The sequence below is a fragment of the Cariama cristata genome, unplaced genomic scaffold, assembly GCF_000690535.1.
Source record: "Cariama cristata isolate BGI_N322 unplaced genomic scaffold, ASM69053v1 scaffold14205, whole genome shotgun sequence".
In the NCBI taxonomy this organism is placed as follows: Eukaryota; Metazoa; Chordata; class Aves; order Cariamiformes; family Cariamidae; genus Cariama; species Cariama cristata.
Window position 1 is genome coordinate 16,122 of NW_009618270.1, and position 14,515 is coordinate 30,636.

General features: G+C 46.4%; 1 protein-coding gene across 1 annotated transcript in view; it reads right to left on the minus strand.

Moving 5' to 3' along the window:
* SFXN5 (sideroflexin 5) overlaps positions 1–14,515 on the minus strand; it is a 51,691-nt gene that overhangs the window by 10,971 nt on the left and 26,205 nt on the right. The window contains exon 6 of the mRNA XM_009700797.1: positions 10,300–10,417. Within this exon, the coding sequence (XP_009699099.1) occupies positions 10,300–10,417 (118 nt within the window). The remainder of the gene's footprint in view (positions 1–10,299; positions 10,418–14,515) is intronic.

Below are 14,515 nucleotides of genomic sequence, written 5' to 3' on the forward strand. Positions count from 1 at the left end.
GAAAGACAGCAATTAACAGGCCTGGAAAAAAAATGGCTTTTTTCCACAAAGTGCCTTTTAAGTATGTTTTTTGAGCCACTTTAAGGGTTAATGTTTAGCTGTTTATCCGGAGTTGTCGGATGTCAGCTCTTTCTTTTGACTCCTAATGGCTTATAGCCATCAGGAGGTGAAGACTCCTCAAAAGAGATGGTGTCAGGAATGTTTTTTTATGCCCACTAGCACCCACACACCTGCAGGAGCCTGTGCTTGCAGGATAGATAGTTTACATACTTGAACCTGTATCCCAGGGACAGAGATATAAACATGAAACCAGATCCCGTCTGACACCGCTGCTGAAGCCCCTGGGCAGTACAAAGGGGTCCCTTCTCCCACACCCACCTCCAATGACCACAAATAACAGTTGGGTTCAAGCCGTCGCTTCGCAGCAAGAACAAGCTCTGCTGGTCCAGGTTACGATTTTAGGGCCAGATCCTGTAAAGTTTTTTGCACCTTTGACTCGCACGAACGTTGGTCGTGAAACAAAGGACCACTCTCACGAGCAGACTTCAAAAACCAGCTCGGTCACAAATCAAAGCCTCTCGGACAGGGAACGTGAGAACAAAGAGACAGGCTCCAAATCAATCACAGCACTGCTCACTCGTGACCCTCCCCAGACGGGAGATGTCATTGAGCCTAATAATTACATCGTGAAGTGCAAACAGGCTGAGCAGTTGTAAATCTAACCACCCCAATGTTTCCTAGGGGCTTGTAAAGAGCGATGGTGGAGCTGATGCTCCTTGAAGACCAGATCCTTTCTCTTCCTCTTGGAAAGAAGGACAGTTGCTCCCAGAAGAAGTGACGGAGACCTCCCAATCCCAACCCATTAGGGAGGGAGTAGGCATGGGAAATGCTTTGCTTTTGAGAAAGACATGGGGAAAAAAAAAACATGGAAAGGGGAGATGTCCCGATCCAGAAATATTCTTCACTTTGTAAAACTGGTTCCTTCTCCCCTAGTCATGTCTTCAGTAAGTGACCCCACAGCAAGAGAGGTGTCAGTTGTGCCAGGGCAGGAATCAAACCGGCATTGCAATGAAGTACGAGTTTGGGAAATGGGAGGTGTCCCTGCAACGAGGCGGATGCTGCGTCTGTGAGATTATCACCCATGGGTTTGCATCTGGAACTGCTGCTGCATCCAGCCAGACGAGGGCAGAAGGAAATTACTGCACACCTATCCTCCTGCTACGGTCCCAGAAAAAGAACTTAAAAGAGCATCACACAGTAGCAGTGTGGAAGCACTATGGAGTAGCAGTGGGCAGTCACAATAATGAAAATCGGGGGTTTTCACGACCTGGGTGTGGGAAACAAGGATGTCAGAGTCAGGTAGAATTTGGAGCTTTGGGTCTGTTTGATTTTCAGAAGCTCCCTGCAGAAACATCAACCACTGTATTGAAGCCCCCCCTGAAGCAGGAGGCAGCTTGCGGTTGTGGGTTCAGCGACTGAGGCTAAAGCACCACTGGAAGCGGAGGAGAGGACCACGAAGCTTGAAGTGTCCCTGTGTGTTTAGGAGTACCTTCACCTGCGAGATGTGCTCGAGAAGGGGGTTTCCAGCATGTCAGCCTGCCTGTGTCCTTGCCCTGAATACACTCCAAAAAGCTCTGCTGCCACTTCGACGTGGAATTTTCTAGTATGGAAGGTGGGTCCGACCTTGCAAACTCTAAAGCAAATACAGGCAAAGCTCCGGGCTTCCTTCTCTCCGTGCTGCACTGGAGATGACGGCAGAGAGAGGGAAACTCAAGGTGGGAGCAGGAACTGGGGCAGGTCTCTGATGCCAAGAGTAAGTCATAGAATCACAGAATGGTTTGGGTTGGATGGGACCTTAAAGACTATCTAGTTCCAACCCCCCTGCCATGGGCCAGCATACCTTCCACTAGATAGATTGCTCCTGACAGAAGAACCTGTGTAGGAGGCCTACGATGGGTTGGGAACAATCCATGGGCATCTACAGCGCACAGGAATAACACCGACAATCACTGTGATAGTTAATGATAACAGCTCATCGCCATCCTCTGGAGAGACCCTTCCAGCTCCCGGTACGTCTCTTTGCAAGTCTAAGAACAACCGTGAACCCAGCCAGATCATCTCAGGTCACCTAAATACTTCCAGTAATGCACAGACTCCTCCGTGCTACTGGGCTCCTGGGCAGCAGCTTTCCTGCGCGATGCCATTAAAAGGAAACTAAAAGTTGTTGAGGGAATTGAGGGAATCTGCAGCACACGAAACAAGCTACTGTGACTTGTTGCTTTGACAGGAAAGGTGTTCTGCAGATGTCAGGCTGCCAAGGGGGGCGAGGGGGGAGAGCAGTGGAGGTGTAAAGGGAAAAGCAAAGGATAGGGCCAAGGGGAAAGCGGTGTGTGAAGTCTAGCTCCTTGCGAAACACACGCCGGGTCTGCAAACCCTGCCCCGACAGCTGGTGCAGGTGAAGGAAAACCTGAGCTAGGGGCTGAGAAGGGGGGCTGAGCTGGGAACACATCGCCGCCTCTTCTGCTTGATGCTCTCAACCAGAGAGGGCTGGTGAGAGCAGGGAAGGAGGGGAGATGTCAGAGAAGCAAATGGTAAAAGCATTCCTGTTTCAAACCAAGGGAGATCAAAACCTTGCCAAAATTCTAGCTGTTTAGCCCAGACTCAGGTTCAAGTTCAATGCTCATCCCTAGCGTGCAGCCTCAGGTCAACTTTCCCTGTTCAGCAGATTGCAGTTACTGCACGGTCACCTTCTCGAGATGTACAGGTGAGAGCTCCTGGTGTGCTGCATGACTGAGGTCCCATCTCTCTGCATGAGCTACGGAGACCAGGGCTGAAATCACGGCTGAGTACTGGGGACCGGTCCCCACGGTGCTTTCAGCTGCTCTGGTGACTTCCATGAAGACTCATGGCCAGGGTCGTGATTTGATTTGGAGCAGGGAAGGATTTGCCACAAAAAGAGCTGGTGACAAACACTTCGGTCTCCAGACTTCAGGTCCATGCCCAGCAAAGTCCATGACAGCAAGAGCAGGCTCCGTCAGAAGTACGGGAGGACAGACGTACCCTTCGCTTTGTGTGCAACAGTCTCGGACACTTAAAGCAAAGGCTAAAGAGATCTTTGCCTTTCCACTGCTCAGCTGAGGCATGGTACTGTCATGGTGCAGGAAGAAATGACTCCCCTGTAATGGAAGATCAAGGCCATGGTCCTCTGATATCAAAACTCAGCTCAGATAAGCCTTATAAATCATAAATCAAATTAATCTAGAAAGGTCCCAGACTAAAATTATTGCACCACAACTTCCTGAATATTTGCAATGGGACAGGCAGGGCTACAGCTACGTGAAATAATATGAGCCAGAATCCAGTCTCACGCTCAGGGACAACTGGTATGGCACAGCTTGCATCCATACGGCCAAACTCTTCCCCAAAGAGGGAGGCTTTATTCGTTGGCAGCAGTCCCTGGGAGAACTACCCTCCAGCATTAGCTGGGAAGCCAAAACTGGTCCAGAGAGGATGCAGACCACTAACCAGGCTGGACACCATCGTCCAGTGACCCAGCTTGTGCTCAGACCCTGCTGAGTTTAGAAGTACAGATGTAGTTTATGATTTCCTTAGACTATTACGTCTTATAAGATGGGTTAGCAACCCACATTTGAGTTTTGTGCAACCACGTCCAGCTTTTGTGTGTAGTCATGACAGTATCATTCTGCTGTTCCCCAAGCGTCACCTCCTCTCCCACCACTTTACCCTTCTAGGTGCAGGACTATGCTCTGGAAGAGGTCACTCATTTGTCCTCCAACCTCTGACAGGAACGAGTCCATCCTTACTGAAGAACACCAGACACAAACCTTCTTAAGCACTATCCTTCACTGGAAAGCCAGAACAGGGTTCAATACATTTCCAAATACCATAGGTTTTATCTCCAGCCCTACCTGAACCACATCAGTATTCAATCACTTAGTACGATATAAATCCTGGGGGTTTCTGCTCAAGTAAAAAGTTCCATGGGCATTGAAGAAGCTCACACAGATCACCTCTCTATTTTAAGTTCATGTAGAAAATAAAGATACTCTTGCCTATGTCAACAGTTACGTTGCTAGAAGAGAAACTGGATCAGTACTTAGGGGAGGAACCTCAGATGAAGCTCTTAACGCTTCAGAAGTCAACGATGGAGCATCGCCTCTATGGCAGTACGAAACCAAACCTTCAGGGCACTGCTTGAACCTTCTGCAGTCTTTGGGACACACATACCACTGAGCTTCCAGCCTCCTGCCAGTCCTTAAGGACCATGTGCCACTTCTTTTCCAAGGGCAGTTCCTTCCAAGACCAACCTCCATCCCAAGGGTAGACTTTGGCCAGCCCACTCAGGTTACCAGACTCTCAGGAAACCATTCCCCAGACCCAGAAGCAAAGAAATACCACAGAACTTCTCACTTCTCAAACATTTTTTCCCCATGGCAGCTGGCAAATCCTTTCCTTTGCTTCTCATCCAAGTTGGACAAAATTACTGCAGAGAATCCCTCCTGCTCCCCTCCCCCCATGCAATGTAATCCCAAGGGAGAAATGGTTTCATGGGGACCCCCTGCTGTCTTGCATCTGATTTCCCTCCTAAGTATGGTATAGGGAAGCGTCTCGAGGGCTATGGCTGTGACCTCCATACAGCTCTTTTGTCAAGTGCCATTTCATTAAAAAATCAGCCTTTTAACTGTGGACACATTTCAACCTCACCAAATCTGCTAATTATTGACAGTTGGTGAAGAGGAGATTTCACTTGTTCCTCCTGTTAAACTGCATCTAATTAGTAATTACTGGTTCACTGTCATCTTTACTGCAATAATCCCACTGCACATTGGCTCATTAACCTTTTGCTTTTCTAAAGCAGCCTGCCAACAAGATGAAGGCTAAAACAGATTGGAAAACAATAGCTCAGCCTTAGATTTTAGGCTGTTTATTCCCCTTGTCCTGGAGATCCAAAAGGAAGATTATTTTTAAGAAAAGGCTTTCAGCTGAAATCAGCCTAATTCCGGAAGACGGCTTGTCTTGCCCTAACCAGCAACCGAGGCCCTTTAAACCTAACCCATGGTGAGGGCATGTGCATTATAGCTAGTGGAAGGGTTTCTCTGCCATCAGCTCTTGCTTCAGCTCCACTTCTCACCTGGCTTTATCCTTCTTTATCAGCACGATCCAGCACGCACACCGGACACGGGATAAGGCAAGTTTTGGTGGGTTTGTAGCACCCTGGAAGTTCAGCAGCATCCTCTCGGATGCTGAAAAATGAATGATCTGGATGAGCAGGGACCAAAGGGTAGAAAATCAGTGGAGCAACCCCGTGGTTATTTCTTTTGCTGCTACACTGAATTTCATTTGCACAAGTCCCATTTTCAGTTTGGAACTGTCACAGCTGTTTCTATTGGCAGTGCATAGCTGAGTAGGAGTTGTCAGTGGGGATGCTGTAGGATAGGCGGTTGGAAAAGAGATTCCCCGGGGGGCATGGGAGGCAGTTGGAGGTTGTGGGCTAAATGCATTAACTAGATGTTTCTCCTAAACTTAACAGCAGTGAATTACTTAATGCATATTGATGCATTTAGGTACCGGAGTTAACACTATATTGGGATGAAAAGTGTACTTCTCAGCATCTTAAACGTGCTTAGTCGCAAGGACCCATGTCTTTACGGCTAACACTAGGGTTTTATTTTTATAAGGTGATCTTCAAAACCATACCATCTTGAAACAAGCTGTAATTCCGGAGCACCGTTGCAGACATCAAAGTGGATTCCATCTGTACAAAATCAAGGAATGTATAAGGTCTTAGCTAGACTAAACACTGACCCAAGAGAAGATCTGGATGCACTATCCCTCCCAGCACATGAAGGTTGTTCAGCTCCAGAATTGTCATTTACCTGATGCTGGTGTTTCTGTATGCAACCAGAGCTGAACTCTGATTTCTCTGATACGTTATTTTGAACCAGGTATAACTCTGAAGCAGCTCCAGCTGATGTGGTAAGGTGGCTGCATTTATATAGCACAGTTATTAAATCTATTGTAAGGCTTCCGTTCTGGTTGAAAACTAATTGTAAGTTTGAGCCCCTTTAGAAGAGTGGATCAAAGGCAGCTAGTCAAGCTCCCATGCTAAAACAAGTGCTTAATAACACATCAGCTTCTGTGTTTGCTCTCTGACTAAAGAAAAAGGACCGTGAATGTGTGATTAAGGGCAGAATTCGTCTCATTTACAATTCCTGAAAGAGTTGCTGCTCAGACCACAATCATATTTTTGGAACAGAACACGCCTATTACATCTTGTTGGTAATAATTTACTCCCTGGGTAGTGCTCATTACAACAGCATCATCTCAGTCGTGTTATGTTCATAGCTGCCTCACCTACTGCGGTTATGAGAAAAAGCAAATACACATGCATACACATATACACATGCGTATACATATAGAGAGAGAGGTCAACGTTCAAGCGCTCCAAGGCTATTGACTTAGTTATGGAGCAGTGATGAGTGACCAAGAAGTCACACGTTCTGAGAAATGCTCTTCACAAAGAAACTCAGATTTCCTATCCGAGACTGTGAAGAAATGGCTCTGGGGAGATTGTTTCAGATAAATCACTTGGTTTGCTCAGTTGAGCATCCCCACAGTCACCACCAAGGAGATTTTGGCGACTGGGAGGAACGCCCTTTACACACACACTCACACACATTCATAATGAATGCAAACATAACTGGAAGACTGCTCAGACCAGGCCGCTATGGAGAATCTGATTCCTTGGTGTCAACAGACGTGAGGTCTAGCTGTGCACATGGAGCTAACTCCGGTTGAGCGGAGCCGAGATCCCAGCAGGTAATGAGCTCTACCACCAGTTGTAATGGTTTCTTTTCATTGACAAGAAGCGTGGGCAGAGAGCACGTCATTCTGTTTGATCTACTAATCAGCACTGATTCATGTTTACACTGCAGATAACATTTCATCTGCTTTTAGAAGGTCATTTCCAAGTGATGCTGTACGGTTTCAGTATTGCCTGATGCCTGCAATTTGAATATCCTCTGAAGGAAGCCAGACCTTAATGTTCCTTGTGGGCTAGAATTCATTTAGCTGTTAGCATCAACACAATTTTTCATGTTGTAATATCAGATACTATACATTATAAATTATCTGTCACCCATAAAGCTAAAATACAAAAGGCAAAAAGACCTTGTGAGTTTCACTTTTACATAAATAAACTAAGGCAATGAATAATTATTTTTGTAGAGCCCTTAGTGTTTAACTCTGCCTCAGATTCTGGTACCAGAACTTTAGTTCCCACTGACCTTAGTAGGCACTTACCATTTCAGAGAAGCCCATGCTAAGCGATGCCTACAGAAAATACTGGAAATGTACAAAATGCTAAACTTCAAACCAGAATTGTAGGGGGAGTTTCCTGTCTATGTTGAAAGAATGGTTTGGTTTGGGCAATGCTATTAAACATGTGCGTTGTCAGTAAGAAGGGAGAAAATACACAATGACTGCCGCTTAAGGCTTGAGATGACACAAAGTTTGGGAAAGTGGTGAGTAATTAAGAGCCCAGGTCACCGAGACAGAGACCTCTGGATCACGTGGTGATCTGTGGAAAAGAAGCCAACGTGCATCATACTATGGTCAAACACAAAATCGCCTCTGGGCACAAAGAGTGTAGGTAGCTATGGCATGGCGCATCATTTTGGGGGAACGTTGGCAGTGTCACCTTCGGGGTAAATGAGGTTGGTGTTACCTCCTGTGGTCTTGCTTCCCTGATTATCTTGAAAGGAGACCTCCCAGGAAAGGCCATGGCTACCTTCTGGTGGGTGAAGCTCCTTTCTCTGGAAATAGGAGCAAAAGGGATGCTCTATGTCCAAATCTCCTTCCAACAGGACCATTGGACATACTCTGGTCGTGTACCTTGAACAGATGCAAGACCTGGAAATACTCCTGAGTCTTTCATAACCAAAATCTCTGAGCAGAACTTGGGATCGCAGCAAAAAAACTGATGGACGGGGAGCTAAGGCTGAGCTCATGCCAAAATGACTAACATGCTCTGTGGATGTATGAATTCAAGTAGAAGCAGGCAAATCACATTGCTCCTGCAACTGGTACTTGTGCAAGTTCTTACTGGAATACTGTGTCTGGTTCTTATGGAAATGCTCCAAAAAGGATGTTGACTAATTAGAAAAAGTTTAAGGAAGAGCCACATGAATCATTAAAGCTTCAGAAAACACATCTTTTAGCAAGAGACTCCAAGATTGAGATACATTCAGTTTCTTAAAGAGAAGATTAAGGGGCAGTTTTATCTCAGCCTGTAAACAGCTAGAAGGACAACAGAAAATTTGTAACATGTTTTTCAGTCTAGCAGACAAGTGTACAACAAGATTCCCTGGCTAGAGGTTGTGAGTAAAACCATCCAGACTGAAAAATCTGAAATAACCAGTAGAGAATATGATACTCATTTCTGATCAACTGTTCTAGCTGACACAAAAAGAACTTCCTTTGCTCTGTTTGATAGAGGTTTTGCCACTTTATAATAGTGACCTTCCCTGTAAACATACAAATATACGATGTGCAAATCTATAAGCTCCAAACACTGAATGGTTAAATTAATGACTTACAAAAAAATACACCTTAGCAATTTGTTTGGCTAACTTAGGTACGAGTGATTTCATCAGTCATTCTGCCTGTTTCCTTGGCTAGTTTTCCTCTGTTCACCCCCAGGCTGTGTCAGAGCCAGGCTAGATGATGAAAAGGCAGAAACCCTCGAAGAAGCTCTGGGAAAGTACATCCCCATCAGATGTGTATCCCAGGCTCTTCGCTTCATGGACAAAGACTTGTTTGCACTATGTTAACACCAAGGAAACACCACTGTCATGGGACAGGGTGAGCTGAACCACGTTCTTCTCCCTGGTGCAGCTCAGCTCTGACTAAGCTCACGTCCCCAGGCAAGACAGGACAAACCCAGCTGGAGTCTCAGAGCAGAAGTCATCAGTCAGAAACACCAAAACCTCTTGACTTGTGATCTGATCAGAGCTGACCTGGGTATCACTTAAGAGGGACCAGATATCCTCGGTGCTAGCTGAGATGCTCCTCTGACTGGTGATCAAGCAGGCAGAACATTATCATAGAATCATAGAATCATTATGTTTGGAAGAGACCTCAAAGATCATCAAGTCCAACCATACACCCGATGCCACCATGCCCGCTAAACCCACTAAACCATGTCTTGAAGTACCACATCTAAACGTTTTTTGAACACCTCCAGGGATGGTGACTCCACCACCTCCCTGGGGAGCCCGTTCCAATGCCTAACAACTCTAACCTTGAGGCCGTTTCGGTCCAGCCTGAACCTCCCCTGGTGCAACTTGAGGCCGTTTCCTCTTGTCCTATCGCTAGTTACTGGGGAGAAGAGCCCGCCCCCCGCCTCACTACACCCTCCTTTCAGGTAGTTGTAGAGGGTGATCAGGTCTCCCCTCAGCCTCCTCTTCTCCAGACCAAACACCCTCAGCTCCCTCAGCCGCTCCTCGTAAGACTTTTTCTCCAGGCCCTTCACCAGCTTTGTTGCTCTTCTCTGGACACGCTCCAGCAGCTCAATGTCCTTCTTGTAGTGAGGGGCTCAAAACTGAACACAGGATTAGCGGTGTGGCCTCACCAGAGTGGAGTACAAAGGGATGATCACTTCTCTAGTCCTGCTGGCCACACTGTTTCTGATACAGGCCAGGATGCTGTTGGCCTTCTTGGCCGCCTGGGCACACTGCCGGCTCATGTTTAGCCTCATACATTTATCTTCATACATTTAAAAAAAACCTTATTCCAACCTGGTTCTCCCCCTGATACCTGGCGCTTTGATTACTATAGAGTCTAAACGTCCTCCACATGGGAAAGGTCTGGAGGAGACCATCCCTGTGGGAGAACAATGGAGGCAATGGAAAGGAGGAGGATCGTACATGACCATCCCTTGCCTCTAAAAGGTGCGTTTGCCAGGTGGAACAAAGCTTCCTCTGTTGGGTTCTTCCTCTGTTTGCTTGGAAGGGACATCCCACCCCATGATCCAAACAGCACGGAAAAGCTGTGTGACACTATCTATGCCAGATCGTGCTAATCATGGAGGGACTAACATAACCACCCCCTGCCCGGTGAAACTGCACTTCTTCAAGTGAAAAAGACAGCAACCAACTTCATCCAAAAATGGAGGAGGCCCCATAGGAATAAGACTATTACCCTGGAAGGCAAAACAAGCAGTGGCATTGGTACAGCCCCTCTGAGATATCCCATTGCAGTGAACAGACATGTACTGACCTCGGACATCTGCGGGAAGAGACTGATGGCCAAAGGGAGGGCCAGGCCAAAGGCAGCGAGGCACACAAGGCTTTGGACTGGGAGAATCATCCGGGGACGGGACCTCAGAAGTGATGTTCTGGAAAGGAAAGGCTTCGTTAGACCGTTTCATAGATCAGGTGAGTGCATGACATCATCAGAACGGACACCGGCGTTCACTCAGACCCACTGGTCTCCCTCTAACTAGTCCAGGTTCCTTCTTAGGAGGTCATCAACAAGTTCACCCACAAAAGATCCCCAGCCCTGCACCCCGTACTTCTGCATCTGCTGGGGTTACACAGCCCACGCCAACCTAAGTGCTGATTACTCCTAAATTAAAACAGGATCGCTTCACACACACACTTCCCCCTCTCTTTCAAACCATCTCACACCGGGGCAAATGGCACACGAGGTGATCTGGCTGCCTGCAGGTGTTGCCTGCATGAAGGCTTTGGAGACTATGTTGAGCGAGCAGAAGGAAATTAGGTTCTTGAGAGATATTGTGAACTTTGTCGGCCCTATCAGCAGCGGTATGGAAAAAGGCACGCGACTTTGTTAATGGGGTAATGTAGTAAACTTGACAATACCGTAATTTGTTAAAAATCAAACATCTGCAGAGTGGGTGATGAGGATGTTTTAGCACTTGCTGTCCCCAGCGGATATCTATGAGTTCAAGACTTGTTAACAGCAAACACTTAAGATATGTGCAAGGTCAGGTTCTAATAATGACCCATTAAGTGACCCTTCTGATGCAATTAACACTGAATGACAGGGACAACATTTAGCTGGTAGAAGGTGGCATGTTAAGTATATTCCAGGATACAGGACCTCAGAGAGTTTACAAATGTTAAGGGGAAAAATGTAGTTCTTGAGGGGTTTGTTGTGGAGCTCTTTACACTAAAAGGACACTTGTCATTCAACTTTTTCCTACCAATCTGAAACAACTCGGAATACAAACCAGCACCTTGATAGTGAGTTTTGTTTGAATATTCAGTGCATATTAGCAATGTAAAGAGCCAGCAGATCTGCTGCTGGGTCATCAGCTATGGCCTTAGTCCCAATGTGCGTCTCTCCTCTGTCCATCCTGATCCTGAGGATGCCGATGCCTCACAGTGTCCTGCCACCAACCACGGGCAAAGATCTGCTAGTTAATGCTTTTCCACAGAGGTGACGACCCAGGAGCTCTCTTTTGGTCAAGGACGGTATACTAACTGCTAAACATCACTGTGGTTACCATCACCAGGGTTTGAAAAAGCATTTCTAAGCCAAATGGCTCCATTCACAAGGTGCCCACCAAAACCAAGCCAAGCAACCCTTCCCAGACCAGGGCATGCCACTAGCCTGCTCTGGCACACGCACAAGTGATTTTGCAGGCACATCTCCCCCCTGCAGCCTGTGCCTGCAGCCAGTGCAAGATAACAGATTACCTCAGCCCTCGTCTACTCCACGTTTACTGTAGGCTACAAACACGCACCTGATGAATTATAACGGAGCAGCTGATGTGTGGGAACTTGTTACCCTGCTGTACGTTGTCTGTGTGTCTGAACATTCAGACTCTTCGCCCTTTGCTAGCAGTGCTTGCTGAAAGCTGTCTTCATCTTGAGAAGGTTTGGGGGAAGTGGGGAAGGAAAACAAGAACCAGAGCCTTAACTCCTCCAATATCTCAGCTCCTCGCTAATAAGCTATCGAGACGGAGTTGATCCTATCAATTTGTGCTGTGAAAGCCAAGCTTCTGTTCTCCAATATTTAGCTACTTTGTTTTGCATAGAGCACGAGCTAACCTAAAAGACTCCAGACTGCAGAAGTCCAGAAGGATTTTGTCCAAGTCAGGAAAGCGGGTTACTTTGCTCCACGCTCTTTAACAAATGCAACATTCAAGAACTGCCATCAATAAGCTGTGATAACTAGCCCCTGGGATGCAGAGGGGCAACTCCTGGAACTGATTTATTCTCCTGCTTAAGCTGTCGTGATCCATGAGAGCCCTCGCTGAGAAAAATCATATGACCAGCATCCTTCAAGCCTCCCTGGAGTACAGTTTAGAACCAAGACATCACTGCTTATACCACCCCTGACATCTTAATTTGGAAGCTGCACCCTCTTTAATTACTGCCCTGTTGGGGACCTTATAATCACCCAAGTAAAAACTCAACCAATTTAAAATGATCCCTGGTACAGCCCCCAGGTGTGATTTCCAGGAGTGCTTCAAACTCAGGCCAGTTCAAATTACAATGGCTAACCTCCTAATTAAGACGAGTTATGGCTTGATTTAAAAAGGAGAAGGGACTAATTAACACATGTAGTGTAATGTCTTAATTGGGATTCAGATTCTAAAATTTGAGTTGTTCAGAATAAATGACTCATCATTAGTCGAGAGGTCCACTTTTCTTCTGTACCTAGGATCTTTGCTCTCGACACAGATCTCAGAAGAATATTAAATATTGCATGCTGCATTTTGTTAGCTGTCAAATGCAATCAAAACCCCTGTTTTCACCCATTAGCCCCCCATCGGAAGTGAATGATTAGATGTTTCCAAAGGGTTTAATTGCAGAGTATTATAGCAGATTAAAAATAAATAATATTAGTACCCGTTTGTTGAAGGGTGAACCAGTTTACAACACTGTCCTGTGCGCTCTGCCAAGGGGTCTGAGCAGGGAAGTGGAGGCCTGGACCTTCAGATCCCCCTGACAGCCAAACTTTGCCATTGGCATCGTCTGAAGCAGACTGCTACATCCACAAAAGCAAATATCATCTTACCCTACCAGTAATTCTGCAGAGGTACTCGAAGCTATTTTCACACGAGAACAGTAGTTTTACAGACTGTGACCACGGTTCACAGGACAGGACTGGCGAGGCTCTGGTGAGCTAAACCTTGGCGCTCAGATTAGACAACATAGGATTGAAAAGTTTGCACCAAGAGAAGGTCTCACATTGGGAATCTGCAGGAAGACAATATGTACGTTTTATTGTTCCTGATTTTAGAAGCCAAATTTTTGGCACCGGTGGTCTGCTTCGCTGGTCTAAGCGATCCATCTTTATACGTTGACCTTCGGATGGCAAAGAACACAATTTTTTTGCAATACTTTCCCCTTCCTCTCTCTTTTTTCTTCTTTTTTTTAAAGATTTGTTTCTTTACTGCCCTTCGAAACTCCCTGATGCCTATTCTTTCTGCAATTTGCCTTCATAAAATTTGCCGAGCAGATATTAATAAGGTAGCAACAGGCTGGGGAGCTTCTGGCTTACTGATCCTAGGTAGTGCTTACTGTTAACGGATCTACCTAAACCAGCTAGACCTACAGATACCATTTCAATATGCATGAGTGTGCATGTACGTAGGTATATACACAGACACACGCATATTTGTACAGACAGTACATCTGCTCCGCAAAGACAGTGTGTTGTAGATCTTGTAAATACACCTTCATTCAACTTTCATCACATTGTTCATTAGTGGTTTAAATTTTGCATAATTTGGCAGCTGCCTCTGGCATTTTTCAAGAGGTACTGTAATTTATTCCATATGGAAGTCAGTTGCTGTACTAAAAAGGAGTTATCAGGTTCAGTGAACCAGAGCTGTATTTGTCTAGAAGGAGGTGTCAGATGCTAAACTAAATATGACAGGAGTTAACCAAAGTCTCCCAGCTGACAGATTCTGTGGGGTTTCTGTAGTGTTTGCTATAAACAGGTTCAAAGCTAATACATACATCGCAAAATGCCGAGGATGCCGGCAGGGTATGAAAAATGCTGGAGGCTAAAGCTGCTCTGGGTATCCCCAGGCACCCCAGGTTTCTCAGAGCCCGGGGTTCAAAACACCCCTCTGATGTGCAAACAAACTTTGGGGTGGTTGTCCTACCCCAGATCCCAGTTCTGCTGAGAACCTCCCAGAGCTGGCACTGTACCATGTCTCTGCTTCAGAGAGCCCGTCGGGTCTCTCTGCTCTCTGCAGAAGGTGTTTTTCTGAGCTTGTCTCACTCATTTGGGGTGATTTGGGGAATCCTGAGCTCTTCTAGTAGCCCTGTCTGCTATCCTGTCCAGCCAGGTCACTGCTGTCCTCGCCAAGGAGCATCTCCTGCTCTTGGCTGTAGCCCCAGTGCCCCCTCCAGAGGACACAGCAGACACAAAGTGAGTGAGGTTGGGGGATTTTTGTGCTTGATTGACATAATTAAAGGAGCAGTTTCAATGTTTACTCTGGAAACAGCTA